The sequence below is a fragment of the Zootoca vivipara genome, chromosome Z1 (assembly GCF_965207765.1).
Source record: "Zootoca vivipara chromosome Z1, rZooViv2.hap1.1, whole genome shotgun sequence".
In the NCBI taxonomy this organism is placed as follows: Eukaryota; Metazoa; Chordata; class Lepidosauria; order Squamata; family Lacertidae; genus Zootoca; species Zootoca vivipara.
This window is the reverse complement of record NC_142583.1, coordinates 33,615,130-33,637,281: the sequence shown is the minus strand read 5'-3', so window position 1 is coordinate 33,637,281 and position 22,152 is coordinate 33,615,130. Positions and strand designations below refer to the sequence as shown.

At 40.1% G+C, this 22,152-nt stretch overlaps 1 protein-coding gene across 6 annotated transcripts in view; it reads left to right on the top strand.

Moving 5' to 3' along the window:
• Positions 1 to 21,314, top strand: part of RAPGEF2 (Rap guanine nucleotide exchange factor 2) — a 170,239-nt gene extending 148,925 nt beyond the window's left edge. For 3 of the 6 annotated variants that reach the window (XM_035111548.3, XM_035111547.3, XM_060278676.2), the window contains 11 exons: positions 109 to 492; positions 3,394 to 3,605; positions 3,728 to 3,851; positions 5,472 to 5,495; positions 7,401 to 7,624; positions 8,136 to 8,321; positions 10,459 to 10,611; positions 11,633 to 11,858; positions 13,379 to 13,938; positions 16,243 to 16,548; positions 17,921 to 21,314. In XM_035111548.3, coding sequence (XP_034967439.2) covers positions 109 to 492; positions 3,394 to 3,605; positions 3,728 to 3,851; positions 5,472 to 5,495; positions 7,401 to 7,624; positions 8,136 to 8,321; positions 10,459 to 10,611; positions 11,633 to 11,858; positions 13,379 to 13,938; positions 16,243 to 16,548; positions 17,921 to 17,946 — 2,425 coding nt within the window. In that variant the 3' untranslated portion in view covers positions 17,947 to 21,314. The remainder of the gene's footprint in view (positions 1 to 108; positions 493 to 3,393; positions 3,606 to 3,727; positions 3,852 to 5,471; positions 5,496 to 7,400; positions 7,625 to 8,135; positions 8,322 to 10,458; positions 10,612 to 11,632; positions 11,859 to 13,378; positions 13,939 to 16,242; positions 16,549 to 17,920) is intronic. The other 3 variants (XM_035111550.3, XM_088661068.1, XM_035111549.3) reach the window with 3 other exon arrangements.
• Positions 21,315 to 22,152: the final 838 nt, after the last annotated feature.

Genomic DNA, 22,152 nt, shown 5'->3' with positions numbered 1-22,152 from the left:
TTCTTAAATATACTGATTTTTAAATTCTAAACAAGCTATCTTTGCTTTCCATTACTATTAGTATTTACATTTCTAGAAAACTTTATTCCCTCTTCCCCCCTCTCCCAGGTATTATCTGAAGAACAACATGGAGACAGAAACCTTGTGTTCAGATGAAGATGCTCAGGAATTGCTGAGAGAGAGTCAAATTTCTTTATTGCAACTCAGTACTGTTGAGGTGGCAACCCAACTCTCTATGCGTAACTTTGAACTGTTCCGTAACATTGAACCTACAGAATACATAGATGACTTGTTTAAACTGAAATCTAAGTCTAGCTGTACTAACTTGAAAAAGTTTGAAGAGGTAATAAACCAAGAAACCTTTTGGGTGGCATCTGAGATTCTGCGAGAAACCAACCAGCTGAAAAGGATGAAGATAATTAAGCACTTCATTAAGATAGCATTGCACTGCAGGGAATGCAAGAACTTCAACTCCATGTTTGCAATAATAAGGTAAACAAGACTAGATCACACACCCCAATGATTTTGCATACAGTTTATAAGAAATAAAGTGTAAATAGATGCTTCATAATGATGATACTAAATGTTAAGAAAAATACTATGTGTCAATTTTACTTTTTATGAATTAGTAATTTAATACTACAATAGTAATATTTCATTGACTTAACAGTCCTCAGCAGCAACTTTAGACAGAATCCTAATCCAAAAAGAGCAAGACTGGTTGAAAGGCTAGAGGATTCTTCCATGAAAAGCTGGTTAAATTAGCATTGCAAGCTTGTCATTGCTAGCATCATAATGATATATCTGATGAAAGTAGACTCTACTCCATGAACACTTGTGTCATTATAAATGTATTAGTCTTCGTTGTGTTTGTCATTTTTATAAGTATTCCTCATCTCTAGAAATCAAAATATCCTTTGGAACAGACTTGGAAAAAGCAAAATGACAAAAGAAGTCATTTATCTATCTCTGTTTCCACTTAGTATGCAACCATGGAGTATGTTTTATGTGTGAGAGACTGCACACAGTCCTGTATGAATCCAATTCATTTAGTATTATTTAAAAGGTATGCATGTTGGCATGCAAAATCCCAGTAATAGGTTACACAGGTTTTTAACTTAATGTAGCAGAAGCTAATTGTTAGATTCTTGGTGGTACAAGGCAGCCTTAAATCTTTGGTTCTCCTCCTTCCTACCCCCAGAAAAGTACACTTCTGAATTTTCCAGTTACCTTCCTTTTGAAAGGGTAGTTTCGAAACAGATTGCCACTTTGTATGAAGCACATTTGGTTGTTTTTTTAGGCCTCATGTGAGCCTGCTCTTCAGCGTTTGAATGCAATTGCAATCCCTAGAGCCTAGACTGTATTTGAAGGCTTCCTTGATAAGAAAACCTTTGCTTTGTTGCATTTATTAGTATTTTCAGCAAGTATTGATCACATTGGTCTTGACATATTACCATTTGCAACTAGCAGGCGATGTAGAGGGACTTCTGGGACGACACAACAGCACTCTCCCTCCCTGGCACCGCTGCGCCAGCCCTCAGTTTCCCTTCCCTCAGGTGAATTCCCCCAATAGAGAATGAATCACGAGCGACAGTGGGTTTGTCTTTTGGGAAAACAGGTTGCAAACAGACTTTATTACAACAGATGGAAACAAGGAGTTTTTGGTTCATTTTCTTCCACAGAAATGTATCAAACAGTGATGTTATTCACGGCACAGTGCTGTTGCTTTTTATTAAAACGTATCCTGTTTCAAGTTACAGGCTGTATGCTGTTCAGACTTAAGGTTACTTTCTTTTACACATCTTTCATAGCTCAGACTTTTCCACGCACACTTCAGGAATTGAGGATTTTAACTGGACTGTTTCCTTACAGACCCCCAAATCCTCCTTGGCCTGGGAATCACTACTGCCCTTTCATGTCAGAGTATTCCCTCTGAGGACCCTTTTTTCCTGTAAACACTGTGGGAGACTGTGCATTTTCTATTTTAACAGTGTTCTGCGATTCAGAACCTTAGAGTATATACTGAGAGTTCTCGGCTCTCCTCAGCTCTACCACCTGTCAGAACGAAGCCTCCTGACAGAATCCCCCTCACAGACCGAATCCCTCTCTCAAGCACTCCTCACTCCACAACTTCATGCCATTTTTACTAAACCTTCCTGTAGTCTAATATGTGAACATAGGCAAAATAGGGATTTTTAATCAGTACACTCAGGATGCCCACTTTTGTTACAGTGCTGATGCTCCTTTAGCTTTTCACTATGGGCGACAGTGATTTCGGAAAGTTATATTTAGCATCAGTTTAGAAAAGATTGGGCATGGAATACTGTGATTTGGGGGCATTATTGATAGAGTTCCAACTCATGAATTCTTTTACCAACTCAAATTAAGTAAAATAAGTTACATTGTCTGCCTGGATTTGATACTGGTCACTTTCATGCCTTGTTAAATTTTATGCCTCTGTGTTAAATTACTGTAACTTATTCTGTTAATATACTTGATGAAACTTGATTTGGAGACCAAAGGTGGTCAACAATCTCAGGCACCAGTGCTCCAGATAAAATTAATTAATGAAAAGGGAAACTAATACTTGTTGTGAAGGGCAGTAAGATTAGGGCATCTGAGAGAGAAAAGTAGATTTGACAGTTGGTGGCCTCTGTAAAAATTTGTTTGCAGCTCTAAAACATTTAACGTTAGGATCACTGAATTCAGGCATTTTTGTTGACCATTTCAACTGACTATGGAAAGCAAGGCTGAATGTCAGATATCTATGTCTCGGACAACAGAGGGCTTTTATAATCAATATCACCAGTGCATCCAAATGAGCTGGTTATGTCTCTTCTAAACCTCTGGTAATAACATGCTTCTTTTGCTAGTATACTAAGGGAATGACTCACAGCATTTTACAGCTGCAGTTTCTGAATAGACTTTACTGTATTACTCATTACAATACTTCCATCTGGCAGTAGCAAACACACACTGATCATCATAGCCACATCTTTGTACTAAAAATGGTCCTTGTTTATAGAAGTGTCTGTTGCTCCAACAGTGTTTGGAAAGCAATGTTGTAATAGATCTAAAAACACTTTTGGTAAGACAGGAGAGCCATACCACTGCTACCATAATCTTTTGATGATTCTTCAACTCACAAATATTGCTTGAACATTGCAGTTCAGAAAAGACCTACACTTTTATGGTGCATCATCTCCGAAAGCACTGTTTTCGTTTACCAGTGTCTACATTTGTCAGTTGCTAAATATGATATGATATGATATGATATGCTTTTAGTTTTACTTCAGAAGATTGTGTACAGGAACATATGTTTAGAATGCTGCAAATGCAGGTGTAATTTTGAACAGAGATTATAACCCTCAACTTTTAAAATTCATTCTTTAGTGGCCTAAACTTAGCTCCAGTTGCAAGATTACGAACTACTTGGGAAAAACTTCCAAGCAAATATGAAAAATTGTTTCAAGATCTTCAGGATTTATTTGATCCATCTAGGAACATGGCAAAATATCGCAATGTCCTGAATAGCCAAAATCTACAGCCTCCTATTATTCCATTGTTCCCTGTAATAAAAAAGGACCTTACGTTCCTCCATGAAGGTAAAGGTTGCAAGTATTTTTTCTGTGTTGACTCTTTGGTGATGGTGACATGTGTGTTTTTACTTTCACTGACCAATGGCAGAGTGCTATAGTTATTTCCTATCATTCTTTTGGCAATGTAGGAAATGATTCCAAAGTGGAAGGTTTGGTCAATTTTGAGAAATTACGAATGATCGCAAAAGAGATTCGCCATGTGGGTCGAATGGCTTCTGTTAACATGGATCCTGCTTTAATGTTCAGGACTAGGTGAGTTCTTTTGACCAAAGAGTAACACACTTGAAGTGTGAAATAAAAACCACTGAGCTAAGATTGTCTTGTGTTACAGATACATACTTTAAACTTGGCTAGTGATTTGTTTAATTCAGAGAACAAGGGTAAGACACAGAATTGGAAAAGCAATCAGCTATCTTTATTTCTCCAGCTAATTAGCTGCAAGTTATTTGACAGCAATCATATATTCTCTTTATATTCTCTTTATATATCAGCCTGAAAGTAAGCAGTTGTCTTTTCAGCAAAATGAGTAACATTTTTCATCTGTGGTGTCCTCTTGATATTTACGCCAAGCTTCCTAAAGTTCATGACAAATGAACATTGCCCAATCATAGCAAGTAGACCCTGCTTGCTTTTTACCCAGAATTTGATTCTTCCTCACCATTCTATGCAACACTTTTTCTTACAATGGTTTTGTTTGATTCTACATATGTGCATTCATGAAGGATATTCTACTATTACAGATATACTGCTAACACAAATGAATTCAAACACAAACACACATGAGATTTGTTTTGATCTTAGATATGTATTTTGTTCTTGCACTACAAGTTATTTGGGTTTTTATGCCAATAATGAGTTCTAAATAAGATCACCATGTTTCCTTTTAAACTCATATGAACACATAGGAGGCTGCCTTATACTGAGTCAGACCATTGGTCTATCTAACTTAGAATTGCCTACACTGACTAGCAGTGGCTGTCCAGTATTTTAGGCAGGGCTCTCTTCCCAACCCTGCCTGTCAATGCCAAGGATTGAATGCAGGTGATCTACCACTGAGCTACAGCCCTTTCCCCAAAAAACAATTAACAAGAAAAGCAGTTCAGAAGTTCAATGTTGAAGACTGCTTCAGAAATCTCATATTATAACTTCAACTATTATAATAATTATGACGCATATACTTGCTAGACTGAAGCCATTGTTTTGCAAGTTTTGAGTTTTAAGAAATATTCAAGTAATACATTTCCCCTCTTATCTGTTCTGTAATTATAATGTTGTGCAAATTAACTGATTCACAGGGGTGGGTAAGTGTTGCAACCAATCAAATGCCCCCATCAGGAAGAGGCAGTACAGATGGAAATGGTTCTTGCCTGTCATTGCATAATTTATGTTACGTTCATTGTTTAAAGGTCATGGAGAACAAGAGAAATAATAGATATTTAATCACTAGTCTTATTCTTACTTGGACAAAATAGATATAAGCAGAATTTGTGTTGAATCAGTTGGGATAGTTAAAATATTCCCTTTGGTTCAATATATAGGAAATGCATATTGAATGAATAAATATTTTAAAGGAAATTATATTATGTGAAAGCTGAAAAGCAGAAAGAGGATAGAAACAAAATTCAAAATTTTAGAACACTATTTTACGCTAAAGGTGTAAGTAATCCAAGGTGAATTCAGTTTAGTGTGAAATGAGCTTTAATCTTATGGGCACTCTACCTATTTAATGTATTATGCTGACTGACTGAGAGAAGGCTGTTCTGGGCTTTCTGGTACTGCTTGTCCTGAAGTCTGATCCTTTCTTTCTGAGCTTATAATCTCTCTGTCTCTTCCTTAAATCCATGCTTCAATACTCATGGCTCTCACTTGCAGGAAGAAGAAGTGGAGGAGTTTGGGGTAAGTGGTTGGAGAGAACACATACAGACAAACTTCATTTTCTGAAATTCTGCATTGTTTCCTACCTGCTTCCCTTAATTTTCTGGTGCTCTGACATTTTCCTCCTTTTGTTAACTCTTCTGTACCTGCATCAGATTTAATCCAGTGCTGCTTTTGCTTGCGGTTATAAACCCAAGAGCTGTGAAACTTTAAAGAAGTGCAAAGCAGTGAGATTCATTGGTTTGATCTAGAATTCATAAAATAGCCTCATATATGTTAGGGATAATGTGAGTTGAGTGGACATAATTTGTCCATGCAAAAGAATTTTCTATGTGGTCTTGAGGAATGAGTATCTCAACAACATTTTGTACATTATCCAGTAAGTATACATATTCTCTAGCAGACCTCAAGGAATGTACATATCATGACAGGTTTTTTCACATTCTTTGGGCAATATTCACACAGAATTCACAGGAGATACCATTATTCCAACACAAGCACTACATACATACATACATACATACATACATACATACATACATACATACAGCAATGTATGTGTTTGGATGCATAAGAGTGTAAGGTGTGAGGAATAAAGTGTGGGTGGTTCTCTCATCACACACACACACACACACACACACACACACACACACACACACACACACCCTACTTCTACCTGTCTTTCCATCCTGCATAAAGACACTGGGAATGTCTGTGTGAATCAATTCACACATACACCCCTCAGCTCCCAGTCCATCCATTTGCATGCACTCACCTCCCATGTATCCACATTGCTGAACAGTGGGGAAACAGCTGGGTTGTGGAGAAGAGATGCCAGAGTCCCATTGGTCAGTTGGTTGTGCAGAACAGCTGAGCGGCGTGGAAAAGAGGGCATACTCTTGTAGAGTATGCCTAGTGACAGGAGAATGTGCATATTGTTCAAAGAATGTAAAAAATGATGCTGAGATATGCATGTTTTGGAGAGTATATGCACAATTTTATCTTTATGGACAGTTGAGGTGCCCATTCTCCATGAGTCATGATGAATGTGCACAATGGCTGGCTGTTATGCAGATTAGCCTCTCAGCTTGCATTATCCCTAACTTATGTACACACGTAACCAGTCTCAATGAGAACAGTATACCAAAATGATGGTGGTTCAGATAAAAATAAGCAGTAAATTTATGTCACACAAGTTAATAGAACCATCCAAATTCACAAATTTTATTACAATGTTGTTGATTTTTAACAGCTCAACTAACTAAATTTTCTTTCTACAAACCAGCCTTCATTATTGCTGTTAACATATTAGAAGCAAAATAGCTCCCATACATAAACACATCCAAATTTGCATGCTTCCTCATTAACTAATTGAACATTTTTATTTAACGTGAAGTCCTATTTAAGGCGAGGGAAAGTGGGGAATGAAAATTCAACAGACTTTTTGGTACATTGCAGATAGAATTAAGTGGTGGTATTAAGTGTTTTAATAGAGGCACCTGAAAAGTACAAAGTGGACATTTCCTGCCTGATTTTGAGATTAGTGGATTTTGAGTTTCAGGAGGCTTGACCAATGTTTACTGGTCTGAGACACCTTGCTGCATGAGCCTGCCTTAATATTTCTGTCCTTGTAATACTCAAGGCTACTGGAAGAGAGTTTAACCATTTTCCCAATGACATGGAATTTCATACTTGGAGCAGAGTAATTCTCAGGGACTGACTTTAATGAATCCATATTCACAATTGCAACTGATTGTTGTTCTTTATTTTTATCCTTTTCCTATTGTTGCTGTATGACTTACTTGAATGAGGCATGTAAGCTTTGACCATAGACTGACATTCATGCAGACCTTTGCATGTTTCAAGTTCATTGAAGGATGCAGCGATGAGCTAAGTTACATGTCATCTTGTCTTTCTTCACCCCAGGTCTCTCAGTCAAGGCAGTACAAATGCAGCAGTCCTTGATGTTGCACAAACAGGTGGACATAAAAAGCGGGTCCGACGCAGCTCCTTCCTGAATGCCAAAAAGTTATATGAAGATGCTCAGATGGCTCGGAAGGTCAAGCAGTATCTCTCCAATTTGGATCTGGAAATGGATGAAGAGAGCCTTCAGGCACTCTCCCTACAATGTGAACCAGCCAGCAATACATGTGAGCATTTTTCTTAGTTGGGAATCAACAACGTTAAATGAAATGGGATTTACTCCTACGTAAATGTGCACAGAATTTGATTGTGTGCACCTCAGTCATGGCAAATGAGCTGTTAATATATCTTTATTTAACCTACATCTTAACTGTCCCTCAGGCTTAGGCTTGGCCACAGCATCATTGAGAGAAGTATGTGTTTCTAATCAAGCTGATCGCTAGAAAACAAGTTATTCCATACCATTACAAATTGTAGACAATTTTACAGTTGGCACATGTGCTACTTGTTTCTTAAATGACATACATTACCTAATTGGCTCCCCAACTGTTGATTAGGGCATCATTTTACTATAGTTTGTGGTAGTGAATGAGAGGGCTAAAAAATTCAAGGTTTCTCAACCGAGAGAGGGTATCTCTTTTCCATCATTGATTATTCTTCTGGACACAATTTAATATAAAATCAAGTACTCTTGAGGTAGTCTTAACTGTAATCTTAATTCTGCTTTTTCATTTAAAGTACCCAAGACTCCAGGGGAAAAACGGTCCGGAAAACCTGAAACATCGCCAGTCGCACATAGGTCAGGGATCCAGCAGAAAGTGCAACAGCAACAGCAGCACAAAGCAAACCAAGCACTGCAGGTCCCTGCTGTATCACTTTATCCCTCTCGTAAGAAAGTACCAGTCAAAGACCTTCCACCCTTTGGTAAGTATTGCGGATTGTTCTGTTCAGTAGAAAAACAATTTTATGTTAAAAATAGTTAAACAAATTCTCAAGAGCATTAAAAAAACATTTTCAAATTACTAGCTGAAGTTCATGTTTCAGGATTGTATTTTCACAATTGACAGGTATGCATCTTGAGCAACTGCAAACAAAGGTGGGGAAACACAGGTTCTACTACATTGTTATTACTGTTGTGTTCTGGAAATGGAATCAGTGTTAGAGATCACACGAAAGTCTCATCTGTAGTTTTCCTTTAACACAGTATAATCCCACTTAAATTCATTCCTCCCCCATAGAATCCTGGGAACTGTAGTGTGCTAAGGGAGCTGACAGTTGTTAGAGAGACCCTCACCCCCACCTCTGACTCTAGTCCCCACCAATCTTCCTCTTCTTCCTATGTTGGGGCCTGCTAATGCAAACCTCATCTTGACAACACTCTGAGGTGGATGACATCCACTGCACATTTTTACACCTGTCCAATTTTAACCATGGTTCCTGGTCTAGTGATCAATGTCTGTGAGTCTATACAGTGGTACCTCGGGTTACAAACGCTTCTGGTTACAAACGCTTCAGGTTACAAACTCCGCTAACCCAGAAATAGTACCTCAGGTTAAGAACTTTGCTTCAGGATGAGAACAGAAATCGTGCTCTGGCAGCGTGGCGGCAACAGGAGGCCCCATTAGCTAAAGTGATGCTTCAGTTTAAGAACAGTTTCAGGTTAAGAACGGACCTCCGGAATGAATTACAGTGGTACCTCGGTTTACGAACACCTCGGTTTACGAACTTTCGGTTTACGAACTATCCTAACCCGGAGGTGCCGGAGGTCTACTGAGCGTCCGATGCCTTCGGGGAGGCCGGGCCTTCGCTCCGATGCCTCCTGGAGGCCCGCAGCGAAGGCCCAGCCTCCCCGAAGGCATCGGAGCAAAGGCCAAACCTCCCCAAAGGCATCGGAGCGTCGGATACCTTCGGGGAGGCTGGGCTTCGCTCCGATGCCTTTGCGGAGGCCGGGGAGCGTTTCCGCGACTGGGCTCTGCAGCTGCGAAAGCGGTCCCCGGCTTCCGGTAGCCGGGGACTGCTTTCGCGGCTGCACAGCCCAGTCGCGGAAACGCTCCCCGGCCTCCGGAAGGCATCGGAGCCTCCGGAAGGCATCGGAGCCGGAGCCGCGAAAGCGGTCCCCGGCCTCCGCAAAGGCATCGGAGCGAAGTCCCGGCTCCGATGCCTTCCGGAGGCTCGGGCTTTGCTCCGATGCCTTTGCGGAGGCCGGGGACCGCTTTCGCGGCTGCAGCACAGTCGCGGAAACGCTCCCCGGCCTCCGCGAAGGCATCGGAGCAAAGCGGTTAATCCGTTCTAGGGGGTGTTTTTCCTCGTCTAGAACGGATGAATCAACTTCCCATTACTTTCAATGGGAAAGTTCACTTCGGTTTACGAACACTTCGGTTTATGAACAGACTTCTGGAACCAATTGTGTTCGTAAACCGAGGTTCCACTGTACGTTCTTAATCAGAGGTACTGCTGTATTTTCTTTAACTCTATTTTTCATTTATACTTACTTTGAAGACATGGATTATATATATAACACCATGGAATCAGTGAAGTAGCCATTTATCTTCTAAATTTAATGGCACTTCAGACATGTTTAAGCTGCAGGTTTCTGTCTCAGTTGCAAGCCTGAGGGAGGGGATAACCTGAGATGCTAGCTCTAGTAGTCAATGTTTTTCCATGAATGGCTGAGAACTAAGAACCAACCACATTTCCAAGTGAATGTAAAACAGAAACATGAGTCTAATTTACATTTTACTTGGGCTGAATTGTTATGTTTAAATTTGTTTTTATTAATTGCATATAATTTTCTCAGAATAAATTGTATGTTGGTGTGTAGTGGCTGGAGTGACTTAGATTTAAATCCCCATTAAGCATACTCTCCCAGCATAACCTTACAAGGGGGTTGTGATAATAAATGTGGGTGTGTAATGTACACTGTCCTCAGTTCTGCAAAAGAAGGGTGGGATAAAATATCATAGTAATGGTAGTATCAGTGGTCCATGGAATGGCCTCATTAGAATATGCAAGAAAAAGTGCATGCTTTTATATCAGATGTGTTACTTCTTCTTTATTTAAGGCATAAACTCTCCACAAGCTTTAAAGAAAATTCTTTCACTCTCTGAAGAGGGAAGCTTGGATCGTCATAAGAAACAAGCAGAGGACACAATTTCAAATGCATCTTCACAGTTATCTTCTCCTCCCACCTCGCCACAGAGCTCTCCAAGGAAAAGTATGCCAGGGTCTAAATACTCCTCACCTCTCACAAGCTCTCCTCTCTCGTAATTGTTAGTGATAACTGTTTAAACCTAGTTAAGATGCCAAATAGTAGTCAGTTGTGATTTAGCATGGGCAGACATTTCCTAAAAGCACAAAGTTGTCACATTCTAAGTATGCAAGCCAAAGCATTTTCTGTCAGAAATCCTGATGCAAGTCAATACTGAGTGCAGGCATACTGAGCTAAATGAACCCGCAGCCTAACTCAGCACAACCCACTTCCTATGTTCCTGCCTTCTCAGATGCAGTTGGGGAAGGAGTTAAAGTAGCCTAACGATCCCCATATCCAAGTGCCAAGAACTATAATGTTGTTGAATATTAGTTGTTCACCCCTATTTGCTGAAACCATTCATGTGTGCAGTCTTCCATAGTATCAAGGATGGGTAGAAATGTATAAGGGTATCACGAAGACAATTTGGGTAGAATAAAAATCTTCATGCAAAGTATTTTATTTTGGAATTATGATGAAGCTTCCTCTACAAATGAGACCATATTTGTGTTTCCCATATGCATCAATCCTGGCTGTGGAACCAAGCATGTTTACTATTATTCATATGTGTGGCAGCACCACCCCATTTATTTCGCTTTAAGCAGAATTAGATTCCTACCGGTATAATTGGATTGCTGTGGGCTTTGTCCAGGGATACTGTTGGTTTTCTCTATTCAGATTCTATCCCAATGGATGGCAAAGGCATACAGTGTGGAGCCCATTTGAATCATGTTAGTTAGATATTGAAACTGCAAGTAAATTTTTTTAATCTTTAAAATATCATCTGTTAATGTTTTCTCCCCCCAGATTCTCTATCTTAAAAATAAGATGATATTATAAACACCCCCTTATAAATTATTTGTCCTCAGATTTTAAACAACAACAATTTTAAAAGTAATTTTGGTACAGGGGCTGCATAATTTGAATATTTATACTAATTCTGAAAAGTTTATGATGAAAATGGTTGTAATCACTCTTCCCTGTGCAGGTTATACTCTGGCTCCCAGTGGTACCGTGGATAACTTTTCAGACTCTGGTCACAGTGAAATTTCTTCCAGATCTAGCATTGTCAGCAATTCTTCATTTGACTCCATGCCAGTATCACTACATGATGACAGGAGACAGAGGCACTCAGTCAGCATTGTGGAGACTAATCTTGGAGTGGGCAGGATTGACCGAAGAGCCATAATTGAACCAGATCAGTACAGCATAGGGTAGGTAGTACATATCTCTGTAATTACATTTATTAAAAGCCTACTCTAGAGCTGTAGATACTTTTTAGGATCATGTATTTTAGGATCATGTATTCTGTTACAAGGCATCACTTGAGTGACTCTGCCTTTAAAGGAAAACCAAAACACTGCAAACCTGTGTCCCATAATACATAATGCTTTCTTGGCTCGATCTTCCCCAAATATCCTGTTATTTACTTAAAATGTAAGGGTCTTCCAGAAGGAATGGAGAGGGGAAACCTAGTAGTCTTCTTAAAAGAACGCTTGTGTAATTATATACATTTGGACAAACTTTGATCAGCTTAGACTGAGGCGTCTTTTAGAATAGGATCTTAAAATAGAATGGTCCCAAGTTTTTGAGTGAGTGTTTAGTGAATGCTTGAGAGAAATCTCGGTTACATTTATCAGTTTAAAAGAATTGGCAACTTACAGGACAGGAGAGACATTTATTTTAATTGGAAATCTGTTTAAAATCCTAGCTGATATGCACCCAGATATTTCAAGTAAAATCATGGAATTCAAGTTTCTCACACTACTGCTTGGGCAAAAATTAACAAAATATCAATGGGGGACCTCATTTAAACTACTTGTCTTGTTGAATAAGAAACTGTGGCTAAAACATTAGGTAATCAAAGGAAATAACAGATGGAAGGAATATTTAGTTTAGATACTGGAAAGGACAAACAAACTTATCAAATATAAAAACAGAATAATGAAGCTAATAAATACAACTTGAATCAGCAAGTGGGACTAGAGAAGCACTGCATCAAGAAGAACAAAGAAAAGTAAATTGTTGTCAATAAGGGAAAAGGAGAGAGGAGGTGAAAGTGCAAATTAGTTCGTTAAATTGGAAATCTAGAAAATGTTACTGCTGGGGACTATATTTATATAATTCTCAAAATTAAGGAATCAATATTTGGGAAAGGTTGTGTTTAAACTACCAGAGAATGAATATAATGCAAATTCTTTCACTAAATATTAAAGGGCTGAATTCACTATTTAAGACACCAAGAGACCTCTAAGCACCAATGAAAAATGAACTTGTAGAAAGTTTCAGTTAAATTTGCACTGAATTTTTGTTGATGGACATTTGATCATATCCAGTTCTAGATAGTGTTTAGTGACTAATGTCCTAAATATTTTCCCCAATTATTTTGATAGGTATTAGATGATATATCTGCATCTCCAAGAGATAATAGGGAAAGGATGGGGAAGATGCATGCTCCTAATACTCTTACCAGATCCACAATTCTCTTTGAAGAACACCCAGTGATACTTCTGATCTAGTGTTCAGCTGGTGCACAAAGTATCACAATAATTTCATTAGATGTATATTTGGCAGCTATTGAAGGATGTGAATTTGAGCACAGAGTTAACTGATCTGTACTACAAATTGAACAAAATGCTTTGTGCAAATTGTTACTGCTGTTTGATATTCTAATTGCTAGTGGCAACATTGTTGCTTTATGCCTATTAATTATTTTGTTCCTGTGTTCTTCTAGCTACTACCCACCACTGTCAGAGAACAGAGGCTTGTATGCTGGGGCAACCATGCTTTCTTCTCCTAGCACTGAGGAGCTGTCACAGGATCAGGGAGACCGAGCATCACTTGATGCAGCGGATAGTGGCCGTGGCAGCTGGACTTCTTGTTCAAGTGGTTCCCATGACAATATACAGACAATACAGCACCAGCGAAGTTGGGAGATTCTTCCTTTTGGACATGCTCATTTCGATAGTTCAGGCGATGGGGCAGGACTGTGGGCCTCAGGCAGCCACATGGACCCGATGATGTTCTCCGATCATGGCACAAAGTATGGCAGGCAGAGTCAAGGTAGGGAGGGCCTTGATCAAGCACAGTCCAGAGCAAGCTGGGCATCCTCCACAGGCTACTGGGGAGAGGACTCTGAAGGTGATACAGGTACCATAAAACGGAGGGGTGGGAAGGATGTGTCAATTGAAGCTGAAACCAGTAGCATAACATCTATGACAGCAGAGGATTCAAAGCCAGTTCCCATGCCAGCTCATATAGCTGTGTCAACAAGTAATACAAAGGGTCTTATTGGTAAGTTTACCTTTGTCTACCACAAAGTATCCTACATATTTGCTATAAATATGAATTTATTTTACAAATATTTTTCTTTAATCTTTTTTTAAGCAAAACATAAAGCCAGCTCATAGTCTTAACTTATGTTTTGCTTTTTCAGTAAAGCCTTTTGTGCTGAAGTGATGCTTCCTTCTACAGATATTCCATTGTTATTTTTTAGTTAAATATATTTTTTTTTATCTTGCCTCAGAACTGCCCACATTTCAGTCATTAACATAAACTCTGGTTTTCTTTTCCTTTCTAGTTTGTTAATATGCTTAGGCTAATGTCTTATAATATGGGGGTACAGTTTTCTCTCTGTGTGTATGTCAATAGTATAGCTCTAGTGTGCTCTGCCCTATACCTCCATCAGGAACAACTGCAATTTGTTGTTTAGCACAATTTTCTTCTATGCCTTAATCACGAATGCAGATTTAAACTTGTCTAGGGATATAAAAATGTGAAGATGTTGGTGTTAGAGAGCAGGAGATGAAAGGATTTGAATAAATCTTGCTATAGGATTTCAGGATATAAATGGGAAAGGGCTGTAGATCTGGAGTGGAGCACTGCATTGCATGCAAAAGGTCCAGGTTCAGTTGTCGGCATCTTCTGGGCTGACAAAAGTGTCCTGTATGAAACCCTAGAGAGCTGATGCCAGTTAGCAATAAAACTGAACTGGATGGGCAAATAACCTGCCTTAGGAAATGCAGGCTGTTTCCTGTGTTTCTTTCCTGACAGCACAGTTTTTTCTGCCAGTTTGCATATGTCACAGATTCTGGTGTGTAGAGTGAACAAGGGGAACCCCACAACCTTCAACAGAAATATGGAAAAGGGGAAATGTTCCCCTGACACTGGCTAAACAGACTGGTGGTCCCTGGGATATATTCTTCATGGATAATCCCTTGACTTCACACTATTCTTTCTCTCTGACGTTTCAAGCACTCATCAGCTATATGCACAAACCAAAATGATTCAGTAATCAACGACAGTGGCTACTTCATTTTTACACATACAAACATGTATGCATGCAGATGCAGACAGAGAGATTTCTCTCCATCCTCCATTTTGGCAAGCAAGAAACATGATCACAGTTAAAGTTCATATTCCAACCAGGCAAAGGCATTCAGAGGATAGGTATGGAGCAGAACCAGTGAGGTGTGTGGCTAAGGGTTGACTAGAGTGGTCCAAAAGACTGCATTTAGCCCCTTCTCCTAAAATTCACATCCCTGGGCTACATTATTACATCATCACATAATGATCTTCCTGCCCTCACTCTTAAGTCGTTGAGTATTTTTGCCATGCTCCCCCTCTCCAGTCAATATAATAGGGAGCACATTTCTTTGGCTTTTCTTAAATATTTTACTTTCTGGATTTTAAGATTCCTTCTCACTTATTACAGCTAATTCATGTATTTATTCTTTATGTTGTTTTGTGAACCATCTTGGATAACTTCTTTTTGGAAAGGCAATATAGGCATTTAAAAGTATATTAATAATGATGCATAAGGAAGGAGTACAGAACTCCTAACCTGAGCACAATATATGTGCTTTATTATTTGAACTATAAATACTTTTTTATTTTATTTAACTATGCTGAGAGAATTAGGCAAAACATGAATCTTGTCAAAATATCACCTCAAGTGAGAACTGTATATACTTCAATATGTGAAGTGGGTTAGTGCTATTTCTCTTTTTTGCTAGAAGATGAAAGCACAGTCATATATTGTCTATGCTTCACAGTATCTTTTTATCAACTGTGTTCTTTACAAATCTAAGTTTGAGATTCTTTTTCAAGATGTCACCATGCCCTATATACATAATTTAAGTGTTATCACAAGCTGCTTTCTATAATTGGCTTAGGTTTTGTATTAGTTATCTTCTATTTCACTTGTTCTTTTTCTTTGTGGCTTTGCTTATGTCTATGTTTTTAATTGCATAATATGTAAAAAAATTAATATGTAGGTGTATAGGTATTTGGTATGGATGTGCCTGTATAATCCAGCCAGAATTAAGCACTTTTAGATTCCATTGATTTGAATGGGAGAGTTTTAAGAATGTGCTCAACTCCTATTTGGACTCAGTGAAATGTAAATGCCTTTACTTTGGGGCTGCCTCATGCCCATACTGTGGTTTTGTTTTTAATGCCAAGTTGTTCAACTCCCTTGGAAGAACATCAGAGCTACCAGGATTATGACATAATAGAACTAAGTACAGGCATAGATAATAGTTGTAACAAATATATGTAAATGATTATCATTGCTGATGATGCACTATTTTACTGCAGCTCGAAAAGAGGGCCGCTATCGTGAACCACCACCAACCCCGCCTGGTTATGTAGGAATACCTATTGCTGACTTTGCTGAAGGAGTTTCCCACCCAGCCCGAAAACCTCCGGATTACAACGTGGCACTTCAGAGGTCTAGGATGGTGGCACGGTCAAGTGAAGCTCCTGGGACTTCAGCTTCACAGCAGCAACCGCAAGGTCCTCCATCTAGCAGGCCTGTGGGCAAACCTCAGTGGCACAAACCAAATGAGTCAGACCCACATCTGGTTCACTATCAGTCTCAAGGGTTTTCCACAGAGGAGGATGGTAAACATCTTATCACATTTTGAAAATAATAAGTTAAGGGTTCGTTTCCACATAAGTGCTTTTGCATCCAGAACAGTTTATACAGGTGGAGGAGAGGGCATGCACTTTTATCCAGCTCTGAGCTCAGAAGTGTTCCTGGCTTTGTTTCTTGTTCCTATGACGGAAGTGCTGGCAGCTCATACAACCATTTATTGATTGTTTTTATGTGGTGTATATCTTGGTTCTGAGAGGGAGGATTTTCCATGGGCAGAATTCTTCTTTTTGGTGTAAAATCCAAGAGATTTTCAAATACTTTGTAGACTAAAAAACTGTAAAGTTTGCACTTCCTCTGCAGCACATTAATGCTCTTAGGATTGTAATTTAATATTAAGTCAAGTGCAGGGCCATGTAATGTTTGTAGCAAAGGTGTATACATTAGAACTTTACTAAGTTGAATGTTAATTAGCAGAAGAAAAACTGTGATTTGGTAAAATTAAAGTGGAGGTGGCAAAGCAGCCAAATGGTATTTTAATCTAAAGGGTAAATGGAAGAACCATGGTGAAAGAAACATAAGGTTCAGAATTTACTTGAGAGATGTAAACACAGTGAGCTGGTTCACATGCAAAAGTAAACTTGTGGTTTAGCGCTATGTACACAAACTCAAACAAAGGCTTTTGCTGGACAGCCTAAGAAGGCTAAAGTGGGATGGGGACATTTTTCTGCCTGGTAGACCAAATCCTTATCTCCCCACCTCTGGAGGGTGTAATTTGACATGTGAGAAGTGCTGTCCACTTGTCAATCACCTGATGTCATAGGGGCATCAGGTAGCATTGTGCTTTGAAGCCTGCACTTTTGGGACTTCAAAGCACCATGAAGGAATATTTGAAAGCCATTTTGCAAACAGCCCAACCAGTGAAATTAAAGTGTACTGCAGGGCTTTGGCTGAGTATGCCTGTTACCAGCCAGATCCTATAACTCTCTGCTCACCAGGTGAACATGCTGCTGAAGCAGATAACAGAGGGAGGTACTTTGCCCTTGTAATAAGCAGCTGATTTCACTCAGTGATACTAGCTGATGGACAAGTGGGGCGTGGGAAATGGCCTTGTGGGTCAAGATTAGTCAGTGTGCCACAGATTTGCCTGCCCTGTTCTAAACAGACCAACTTTAAAACCATGGGCTATGAAGCTGGCTTGTTTCAAAACATACTTTGGTTTTTACCTTCTTTTCCAAAGTCCTGATCCTGGCTGCACAGGAGAGGGCATGGTGAATGAATGTGCCTGCTACACTATGGGTTTAGTGTTACAAGTGAACAAGCCTAACATATAAATACATTGGCTATTTTAGTTCTAAATACCTTGAAATGTATTTACCTCCTATCCTGTTGTGTTTGCAGAAGATGAGCAAGTCTCTGCCGTCTAAGAACTGGGGCTTTCTGGATCCTGCGTGAGCCAACTTAAAGGAGAGCACAAGACGACGCCCCTAGTATAGGAGCCTTGGAACTCTAAAGGATGGTGGACCTGTTTGCCTCCTTCCCTGCCTTAAAGCAGCATGGGGCTTCTCCCCCTTCCTCCAGCACTCTTCTTCCCTTGCATGTGAAATACTGTGAAGAAATTGCCCTGGCTCTTTTCAAACTGTGTTGCTTGAAATGCACATTGCAGTGGTTTCCCAGCTACCACTGTTGCTGTCTGCCACATCACAGTATCATTCTAACTTCCAACATCTACACATCACAATGAATAACTGACTGCACTTCTCAAATGCCTGGAAGCATTTTTTTAAAACCTTCCTCAGATCTTAATCACATTCAGAGGTATAGTGGGGGGGGGCTTCAGGGGGGAGCACAGAGGGCACTGGAGCTGCTGCTTCCTTCTCAGCAAAAGGGATGTGGCAGCTTTATGCGCTGGCCCTGCGCCGCTTTTGCAGGCAACATGGGACCCTCAGTGTTCCCCTCAGCCACCCTCCAGCTAAAGGGCATCCAGAAGAGATGTGGTGGCTTGGGCACCCTGCAGGTCCGGTGCTGCCCTCAAAAGCAGTGTGGGGCCAGCACACAGAGCTGCCGCGTCTCTCCAACTGAAGGATTCAGCAGCTCTGGCATCCTATCCCCCCCCCTCCTAAGACTGCACGTGGGGCAATGTCCTCCCCCCCAGCACCTCTCAGGCTACGCCTGTAATTGTGATTAAGATTAGAGGAAGGTTTTAAATGCTTCCAGGCATTGGGGAAGTGCAGTCAGTTATTCATTGTGATGTGTAGATGTTGGAAGTACACGTTGATTCCCAACTAAGAAAAATGCTGACATGTATTTCTGGATGGTTCAGTGGTATCGGTGAGGGTGATCTGGCTGCGACATCTGTCACCCCATTGATCGCCAGGGTTGATTCGGCTGATCTGGCTAGCTAGGCGGGTGTCCCCTTCCTCCCTCACCGCTCCATGTGCGTCCCTCCCGAAGCTGCGCGCTCGGTGGAAGAGGACGACCTTCCCAGATAGGAGTGTACCGTTCTTCGGTCAAGGGTATACGATAGCTGCGCTCCCCTGCTAGAACCTCCAAACAAGCTCAAGGTCCATTTGTAGGAGAACGTAGGGTAGTCAAGCTCTCGGTTGTAAAGCCGTGGCCTATTTAGAATTTTTTAGTCCTCTCATACAGCTGTAATATGAATATACTGTGATGTGGAAGACAGCAACAGCGGTAGCTGGGGAAAACGTTGCACTGTGCATTTCAAGCAACACAGTTTGAAAAGTGCCAGGGCAATTTCTTCACAGTATTTCACATGCAAGGGAGAGATGTGGCGGCTCCATGCGCCGGCTCCACACTGCTTTTGTGGCCTCTCACTGCTTTTGCATGGTGCCCAAGCTGCCACATCTCTTCTGGGCGCCCTCCAGCCAAAGGGTGGCTGAGGGGGACGCAGTAGCTTGAGCGCCCTACAGGTCCCACAATCCCCACAAAAGCAGTGTGGGGCTGGTGCATGAAGCCACCACATCTCTCCCTTGCATGTGAAATACTGTGAAGTTATTGCCCTCCAGCTGAGAAGGATGCAGCAGCTCTGGCACCCAGCACCCCCCTCACAAGATTGCACCTGGGGCGACGCCCCCCATCACCCCTCATGCTACGCCTGATTGTGATTAAGATCCGAGGAAGGACGGCTGAGAAGGATGCAGTCATTCCGGCAGCATACCCCACCCCACGGCGGCACGCTCCCACCCTCCCCAGGCATCACCGGGTCATGCCCCACCACTGATCACAATCCGTGCACTTCACCTTGTTGGGATAATGAAATCAACTAGTTGACAAGCTACATTTGGCCTTTACCCTACCAAGAGAAACATGTTGAATTCCTTCAAGTACATAGTGCTTGTTTGCTTGTTTACAATGCCTTTGTTGCTACTATAAATGTTGTATTGGGGGGAGGGAGGGAGTTACACCTGCATAATTTCAGTATTATTTTGTACTTTTTAAGAAGCGGTTTAAAAAAATGCTATAGTATAAGTAAGGGTGGTCTATAGGGAGGATTCGGCCTTTCATTGACCTTCAACCTTCATTTTTAGTGTTCCACACTCGGAGCACAGTTGATCAGTTTTGGAATTGCTGGTATTGCTAATTTGCATCTATAATGATGCAGGGCAATTAGTCTTGCATTTTAATAGATGCAAATCCATTTTGCATCCCTTTCCTGTGCCTTGAGGAATACAGAATGGTGAATAAAAACATTTGTCGCACTTTGACAAATGGCAATTCCATCTTTTACTCCAAATATTTTTCCTTTTTTTCATCCTTGTAATACACTAACAGTTGTCACACACAAATTATGAGGATAATACAACAGTTAAGGCAATGCAGGACACTGCAACTAATGCCAACCCTTAATAGTGATGTAATAGGCTTTTTTATTGGCTTTGCATTAGGAAGTGATACAACCTTTATATAAAGAGGAGCAATCTCTGAAGATCAACCAGCCTTAGCAGTGCAAAAATAATCACAACTGTGGATTACTTTTATGGAACACTGCATGTATAGGAGAAGGCCAATCGGGTAGCAATCACATGCTCACAGCTGCTATTAATCCTTGAGTGACTGAAATGAAATGACACCCCCTACTTTCTGTTTTTTGTGTTGGTTTTGCACAGACTCCGGAAAAGTGAAGGCTGCCAATCTGAGCAGTACTCATATGTGAGGAACTGCTGGTCTTGGAATTTTTTTTCATTGAACTCAGCTGATCATATTGATCAGTAGATAAACGTAAATAACTTCAACTTCTAAAGATCAAATTGCAGTGTTTTTTCACTGTATTGAATTATTTCAGTGCTTTATTTAATTATTCTCTTTCTCCTGTATTCATGGCTTTTGTCTTATTTGCCCATATATCACATTGTCAATTACACATTTGTAATTTTACATGTAATATGCATTTGCCAGTTTCATTATATAGGGTATGGACCACATGTGCATATAGCAAGACAGAACAAACCTAGCTGTATCACAAGTTGCACAAATGTTATATAGGCATTAAGTAATTGTAGACCATAGGACTGCTAATCTCAGTTCACTCTGTGATGTCAAGTGCAGAATGTACAACTAACTGGTGATTTCCTCATACTTTTGATACTACTTGTACCTGTATGTCTTTTAGAAAGACATTGGTGGAGTCTGTATCCCTTTTGTATTTTTAATACAATAATTGTACATATTGGTTATATATTTTTGTTGAAAATGGTAGAAATGTACTATGTTTATGCTTCTATCCAGTTTGTATGAAGCTGGAATATAAATAAATATAATGTTAATGATCTCCGTATTGTTTTGTGCTGTCTTGGATGTTTTCTTAGACTTTGCTATATGGGAGAGAACTGCGTGTGCAGCTTTGCTTGCTAGTCTCTGCGCCACTACTAGAGGCTGTCCTGAGCTAGTATAGTGACACCAACAAATCTTATACAGTTACATTTCACCAAGACTTGTAAAGCCATGGCCTTATATAACGACAGGTATGCTAATGTTCACTAAATGATGCTCCTTGGCATCATGTTTGTTTTAAAACCAACTCTAGAAGAATGCAGCCTTCAACCCTTTTGTTGCCTTTTCTCAGCTTGGTGCTCCTTTCTTTCCTCCAATTTAATGTTAACAGATTTGCAAAGCCACTTAGACCCCATTCTCAATAAAACTGTATCTGAGCAGTACTCTTTCAGGTGGGGGTTCAGATGTCTGAGTGCTCCTTAGTAATAATGGAAATCCCTGTAAATAGAAAAGTGGGTGCCAGGGAAATACAGTAGTTGAAAGCTAGTCTTCTTCCTGACACAGCAATTTTCTATGTGAACTGATTAAAAAATAAATAAATGGAGAAGCATTATACCATATGACACACACACACACACACACATGCTGATAAAGCCAAGATACAGAATTGTACCATTTAATTAAAATTTGACCTTGAGAGGATTTCTGTGAGTGGCCAGTGTAAACATACATACATCATTTTATTTGCATGCCACCTTTCCAGTTATAGCCATGCTGCAGGTGGCTTACGCCATGAAAAGAAATGCACAATTCAAAATACAGCAGAAGTAGTCATAAAGGATAAATAAAACATCAAAAAGTACACAACCAAACTGAACAATTTCCACATAAATCATAATAAA